At 42.3% G+C, this 8,353-nt stretch overlaps 1 protein-coding gene across 5 annotated transcripts in view; it reads left to right on the forward strand.

Annotated features, from left to right (window-relative positions):
* LOC123769825 (glycine receptor subunit alpha-2) overlaps window positions 1–8,353 on the forward strand; it is a 103,156-nt gene that overhangs the window by 43,329 nt on the left and 51,474 nt on the right. For all 5 annotated transcript variants that reach the window (XM_069301316.1, XM_069301313.1, XM_045761144.2 and 2 more), the window contains 2 exons: window positions 6,357–6,442; window positions 7,842–7,909. In XM_069301316.1, coding sequence (XP_069157417.1) covers window positions 6,397–6,442; window positions 7,842–7,909 — 114 coding nt within the window. In that variant the 5' untranslated portion in view covers window positions 6,357–6,396. The remainder of the gene's footprint in view (window positions 1–6,356; window positions 6,443–7,841; window positions 7,910–8,353) is intronic.

Consider the following 8,353-nt stretch of genomic DNA (forward strand, 5'->3'; position numbering starts at 1 on the left):
CACGGGCAACATAACTCCCATTGTCAGATATGCAAATCTGCGTCCCGCCAAAGGAAGTCTGTTCCGTCTGGAATTATGAACGCCTCAGAAGGAAACCAAAGTATCGCGAGAATTTGAAATGTCGAAGGCATAGTCTCCTCTGATTTATTTTCAGATCCAAGAAAGCAATTTTTGTTTTAAAGGCTGTGTATGGGGACTAGTACCACCCACAGGATGGGTATGGGGTCCAGTACTACACACAGGATGGGTATGAGGTCCAGTACCACACACAGGATGGGTATGTGGTACCACACATAGGATGGGCATGGGGACCAGTACCACACACAGGATGGGTATGGGGTCCAGTACTACACACAGGATGGGCATGGGGACCAGTACCACCCACAGGATGGGTATGGGGGTCCAGTACTACACACAGGATGGGTATGAGGTCCAGTACCACACACAGGATGGGTATGAGGTCCAGTACCACATACAGGATGGGTATGTGGTACCACACACAGGATGGGCATGGGGACCAGTACCACACACAGGATGGGTATGGGGTCCAGTACTACACACAGGATGGGTATGAGGTCCAGTACCACATACAGGATGGGTATGTGGTACCACACACAGGATGGGCATGGGGACCAGTACCACACACAGGATGGGTATAGGGTCCAGTACTACACACAGGATGGGTATGAGGTCCAGTACCACATACAGGATGGGTATGTGGTACCACACACAGGATGGGCATGGGGACCAGTACCACACACAGGATGGGTATGGGGTCCAGTACTACACACAGGATGGGTATGAGATCCAGTACCACACACAGGATGGGTATGTGGTACCACACATAGAATGTGCATGGGGAACAGTACCACACACAGGATGGGTATGGGGTCCAGTACCACATGCAGAATGGGTATGGGGTTCAGTACCACCTATAGGATGGGTATGGGGTTCAGTACCACACGCAGGATGAATGTGGGGTACAGTACCACATCCAGGATGGGTATGGGGTCCAGTACCACACACAGGATGGGTATGGGGTCCAGTACCACACACAGGATGGGTATGGGGGTCCAGTATCACACACAGGATAGGTATGGGGGACCAGTACCACACACAGGATGGGTATGGGGTCCAGTACCACACACAGGATAGGTATGGGGTCCAGTACCACACACAGGATAGGTATGGGGGTCCAGTACCACACACAGGATGGGTATGGGGGTCCAGTACCACACACAGGATGGGTATGGAGGTCCAGTATCACACACAGGATAGGTATGGGGGACCAGTACCACACACAGGATGGGTATGGGGTCCAGTACCACACACAGGATAGGTATGGGGTCCAGTACCACACACAGGATAGGTATGGGGTCCAGTACCACACACAGGATGGGTATGGGGGTCCAGTACCACACACAGGATGGGTATGGGGGTCCAGTACCACACACAGGATAGGTATGGGGGTCCAGTACCACACACAGGATGGGTATGGGGTCCAGTACCACACACAGGATAGGTATGGGGTCCAGTACCACTCACAGGATAGGTATGGGGTCCAGTACCACACACAGGATGGGTATGGGGGTCCAGTACCACACACAGGATGGGTATGGGGGTCCAGCACCACACACAGGATAGGTATGGGGGTCCAGTACCACACACAGGATGGGTATGGGGTCCAGTACCACACACAGGATAGGTATGGGGTCCAGTACCACACACAGGATGGGTATGGGGGTCCAGTATCACACACAGGATAGGTATGGGGGACCAGTACCACACACAGGATGGGTATGGGGTCCAGTACCACACACAGGATAGGTATGGGGTCCAGTACCACACACAGGATGGGTATGGGGGTCCAGTACCACACACAGGATGGGTATGGGGGTCCAGCACCACACACAGGATAGGTATGGGGGTCCAGTACCACACACAGGATGGGTATGGGGGTCCAGTATCACACACAGGATAGGTATGGGGGACCAGCACCACACAGGATGGGTATGGGGGTCCAGTACCACACACAGGATGGGTATGGGGTCCAGTACCACACACAGGATGGGTATGGGGTCCAGTACCACACACAGGATGGGTATGGGGTCCAGTACCACACACAGGATGGGTATGGGGTCCAGTACCACACACAGGATGGGTATGGGGTCCAGTACCACACACAGGATGGGTATGGGGTCCAGTACCACACACAGGATGGGTATGGGGTCCAGTACCACACACAGGATGGGTATGGGGTCCAGTACCACACACAGGATGGGTATGGGGTCCAGTACCACACACAGGATGGGTATGGGGTCCAGTACCACACACAGGATGGGTATGGGGTCCAGTACCACACACAGGATGGGTACTAACGCAGCCAATTATATTCCTGTCGCGAATTAAAAACTCTAGAATTTCCACCGATAAATATATACGCTAAAGTTAATATCTGGCAAATTTGTCTTTGCCATATATGAAGGCGAAAAAAAAGCAATCTACAACAAATTCGAAATGGAAAAAGAGAGTTTGCTTATATATATTTTTTTCCGACTTGCAATATTTTTCCCTCTTTTTTTTGTGAAAAAAACGGAGAATGGAATCTTTCCTAACTGCCTCGCATGGGGTAAATAGGATCTGCCTCGCAAGGGCCAATAGCAGCTTCTTTTAACATCCGTGGTGATATGTTGTGTGTGATCCCATAGCTTTATTTTCATTTAATGATGCTACAGTTGTCTGATGACTTCCTCTTGCTATACTCTCAGTAGGTGCTGTCTAGGGTTACTGCCTCTCCTAGCACTGCGAGATGTCCCGGCTCAGTCATGAACTCATCTTGGAAACTTTCATTGACCTCCATACAAATTTGTCTTAGTCATTTTTTGTGTATTCTCAGCCCCTCTTTCGTAATCTAGTCACTTTGCTTTACTTTGGATACATTTTCATAGGTTTTTGTTATTCATTTTTTTATGTTTATATGTATTACGTATATTTATGGTATGTGTGCGTGTGTGAATGTATGTGTGTGTGTGTGTATACGAGTTGCATCTCTGAAGGAGAGTATGCTGAGCCATCTCCTCCAGGAGAGATGCAAATTAACGAAACAAACCCCCCCAAAAAGTGATGCTGCAAGCAGAATAAATGTTGACCAAGGAAAATGGGGAAAAATGCTTCTCATTTAAAGAGCGACGGACCAAAACCTTTGGCACAAGATATCTGCCGGCAAGTTATAACAGCGTCCAGGTTACCATGTGTCTTTGCTGGGGATATATATATATATATATATATATATATATATATATATATATATATATATATATATATATATATATATATATATATGCAACAATGATCACAAAAACACTGATCCAAGTATGCAGAATAACCACATGTGAAAAATATCTTTCATTCTACTTCATCTTCATTCTACTTTGCTCTGATGAAGGCGAATTAGCCGAAAACGCGTTAAGCATTCTCCATTTTTCACATGTGGTTATTCTGCATATATATATATATATATATATATATATATATATATATATATATATATATATATATATATATAATATGTCAATGAATAAAAAAATGGCCAAATACGGTTCATCACAGACCATCCTAACCCAGCGAGGCTGATAACAATATCAGAATAAAGGACACTGCAGAAAGCCTATTGGTCCATACGAGGCAGTTCCTATTGGTCCATACGAGACAGCTCCTGTTGACCCATACGAGACAACTATTGGTCCATACGAGACAGCTCCTGTTGACCCATACGAGACAACTATTGGTCCATACGAGACAACTATTGACCCATACGAGACAACTATTGGTCCATACGAGACAACTATTGACCCATACGAGACAACTATTGGTCCATACGAGACAACTATTGACCCATACGAGACAACTATTGGTCCATACGAGACAACTATTGACCCATACGAGACAACTATTGGTCCATACGAGACAACTATTGACCCATACGAGACAACTATTGGTCCATACGAGACAACTATTGGTCCATACGAGACAGCTCCTGTTGACCCATACGAGACAACTATTGGTCCATACGAGACAACTATTGACCCATACGAGACAACTATTGGTCCATACGAGACAACTATTGACCCATACGAGACAACTATTGGTCCATACGAGACAACTATTGACCCATACGAGACAACTATTGGTCCATACGAGACAACTATTGACCCATACGAGACAACTATTGGTCCATACGAGACAACTATTGACCCATACGAGACAACTATTGGTCCATACGAGACAACTATTGACCCATACGAGACAACTATTGGTCCATACGAGACAACTATTGACCCATACGAGACAACTATTGGTCCATACGAGACAACTATTGACCCATACGAGACAACTATTGGTCCATACGAGACAACTATTGACCCATACGAGACAACTATTGGTCCATACGAGAAAAATGCTGGTGTTTCGAAACAAGACAGTTCTTATACCTACCCAGATTCTTTCATATATATGTACAACTTCGCTTGAAGCAATCCAGCGATCCCACGGCTGTTCGGCTGTTATGTTACCTGGTTATTTGGTCCACAAATAAACAACCTCTTTTTTTGTTAAACTGGTCTATGAACACCAAATCCATCTGAACCGCAGTCGTGAAGAGGTCATGACTCGACAGTTCAGTGGGTTTAATCCCTTATCCACGAACCACTTTGAATTGAGTGGCCAGCTAAGCTTCTTTTTTTTCCTTTTGGGTATCTGCGTAAGGAAGCTTAAGGTTGGATATTGAATGCTGTATAAGACATCTTGGAAGGCATGGAATACGCAGCATAACTTCAGCATGCGTGAAATGTAAGCATGAAATATAGCAAGATAAGCACTGAGGAGATTTTCGAGTGGGTAGTTCTCGAAGGAGCTTGGGAGCCTGCATGGAATAGATTCGAACCTGTTTGAAAGGAGCATCGTACCTGCTTGGAACTTACTTGGAGGAGCTTTGGTCCAGACAGGAACAGAGGACTATCCTCTATGCACTCGTGGCCCATCACAAACAGGGAATAAGACCTCTCAATCCTGACAGAGAGAAGAAACAAGAAGGGGACATGATCACTTCATAATGGATACTGAGGGAAATAGATAAGATGGACAAGGACAGCCTCTTCAAAGTGAGAGAAAGTAGAACAACAGGGCACAGGTGGAAGCTGGATACGCAGATGAGTGTAAGAAATATAAGGAAATACCCTGTACGGGTGGTCAACAATTGGAATGTCCTGAAGGAAGAAGTTGTGGAAGCCACCTCCAGCCACAACTTAAAAGCCAGACTCGACAAAGAATTTGAATGTCAGAACAGTTCAATTATAACGCAACAGGTACAACAAGGCTGGTAGGCGGGGCATGAAGAGCTAGAGCTCACTCGCCCTAAGGCAGTGATAGATAAGTGCTGATAACTACACCCAAGTCTATCACACACCTGAGGACTTCTCCTTCGCCTCTCTCTCCTTCAAGATATTGAGTTTCTAAAAGTGGATATATATATATATATATATATATATATATATATATATATATATATATATATATATATATATATATATATATATATATATATGTGTGTATATCACGAAAATAAACACGTGATTAAGAATGTGACAATGTCAGACCACGGAGGAAAAATGAAACAGGAATTTCCTTAAGTACTTTCGTATATTAAATACATCTTCAGAAGGTCATATATTATATATATATATATATATATATATATATATATATATATATATATATATATATATATATATATATATATATATATATATATATAATATGTAAACGTTGTAGGGTCTGATTGAAACTAGATCGCTAATTATTACTGGGATCTAACAGTCGGTGCCCGTCAATCCTCTTTGGCCAGGGCTCGAACGTTGCCGTGTCTTCTAAGTCTTTCTGAGATCCTTAGCATTTACCACAAAGTAAATTCTAGATTCATCAAGATTTTACGCGCCCACTTAAACCTTTACATCTTCCAGCAATCATGTCGGCATTTTTACATTTACAAAACAGTTGATAGGCACCTAGGCACTAGGTGGTTGTTTATAACAATAATAACCTTGGGTTGTGAAGTTTCCAGGCTCGTAAGTTCTTTAATATATGTAAACAAAGCCGTCATGATTAAGGAAACATGTACAGGCTTCATAATTAATTTGATGAATCTAGAATCTGCTTACTGATAAATGCTGATTTTGACTAATTTACGATGCTTTTAATTCAATATTCACATGTATTTCAGTCAGGTATACATAGTAATGTTACAGATGTGTACTAGCCTCTTCCTAAGCCAACAGTAATAGCCTGGTGTATCCTTACAGGGAGAGTGGGAAGGTGAACAACCTGCAGATCCTTGACGAGATGTTGAAGGACTACGACAGGAGGGCAACACCTACTAACTACCTGAGTAAGTCTTCCACTACCAGTCTTACATATAGAGTTACTTAGGATATAAACACACACACTTATGTCATTTGTGAAATTTGTGTAAAGATTTACACTCAAGATCTTGACGAAGCACTCAGGAGAGTGCGAAAGACTTGGTGTAAATCTTTACATAAATTTCACAAATTACGTGTGTGGGTTTTATCCTTTGTTGTTATGTCTGTGAGAAGACATTGCCATTAGTTATTTGTGTAGTTACTATTCACATGTATATTATCTATCACGATTCACTCTGATAATAGGGGGATTGAACTCAGACTTACTACAGATTTATTAATTGTGGCTATGTCTATCTTTCTCTATCTCTATATTCCTATCTATTGCTATACTGTATATCTCTATCCCTATATCTATCTCTATCTTTATATCTATCTGTTTATCTATTTCTATCTCGATCTCTAGTGTTGATTAAATATTAAATGTAATGTTTAGGTAACATTACTCTCACATCATTTCAATTCACTTCTTACAGCCTTAATTCCTGTGTGTGTGTATTAACACCTGTGGTTGATGGTCTGGTCAACCAGGCTGTTGGACGCGGTTGTTCGCAGTCTGACATGTGAATCACAGCCTGGGTGGTTAAACACCGTTTGAGGAAAGGCTAGTTTATGCCCCTTATGTATAGAGGGTTAGGCTAGTTTATGCCCTTATGTATAGAGGGAGAGGCTAGTTTATGCCCCTATGTATAGAGGGAGAGGCTAGTTTATGCCCCTTATATATAGAGGGTTAGGCTAGTTTATGCCCCTTATGTATAGAGGGTTAGGCTAGTTTATGCTCCTATGTATAGAGGGAGAGGCTAGTTTATGCCCCTTATATATAGAGGGAGAGGCTAGTTTATGCCCCTATGTATAGAGGGTTAGGCTAGTTTATGCCCCTTATGTATAGAGGGTTAGGCTAGTTTATGCTCCTTATGTATAGAGGGTTAGGCTAGTTTATGCTCCTATGTATAGAGAGAGAGGCTAGTTTATGCCCCTATGTATAGAGGGAGAGGCTAGTTTATGCCCCTATGTATAGAGGGAGAGGCTAGTTTATGCTCCTATATTTATAGATGGTGAGGCTAGGTATATGTCCCTCATGTATAGAGGGAAAGGCTAGTTTTGCCCTTTATGTATATAGGAATTTCTACAAGACACAATAGTTTGGTGGGTAGTGCATGCATCTGCATGTATACAGACGTGTACCGATGAGAGTTCAATCCCATTCCAATTCCTCAAAATTTATTTGTTGATCACATTATTGTACTGTAAATATTTCCCAAATAGATCAACAACTTTATTGCCAAATAAACTTTATTTATCAGTGCATTTGTTTTAATCTTCCATTGAGTGAAACAAACATCAAAATACATATATATTTTTCAGACAACGCAACGACAGTTAACTGCGAGCTCTATATTCGCAGCTTCGGCTCTATCGACCCCAACTCTATGGTAAGTCATCACGAATCTATCTGTTTTCTCTACTAAAACATTACATTTTTGACAGAATAAACATATGTGCGTACCAAATGCGATGTGTTAGTACAAATTAAAGCACTGTAATGTTGACGTTTTCTATGACACAACTTTGATATAACGCTGAAATAATGTTGACACAACTTTTAACGCTGAAATAACGTTCATTTAACGTTGAAATAACATTAATATAGCTTTGAAATAAATTAATATACCGTTGAAATAACGTTAATATAACGTTGCGGTAACGTTGACTCAACACAACCAGAGTATAGTTTTCTCCACTGGGTAGTTATTGTCATGGTAAATATAAATACAGCTTTGGAAATAGTGTTGGCGATTTGTGGAACAAATTACTGTGTAACATAACAGATGTGGGCTCCCTGTGTTGTTTCAAGCGTAGGTTAGACATGTATATGA

The sequence above is a fragment of the Procambarus clarkii genome, chromosome 45 (genome assembly GCF_040958095.1).
Source record: "Procambarus clarkii isolate CNS0578487 chromosome 45, FALCON_Pclarkii_2.0, whole genome shotgun sequence".
NCBI lineage: Eukaryota > Metazoa > Arthropoda > Malacostraca > Decapoda > Cambaridae > Procambarus > Procambarus clarkii.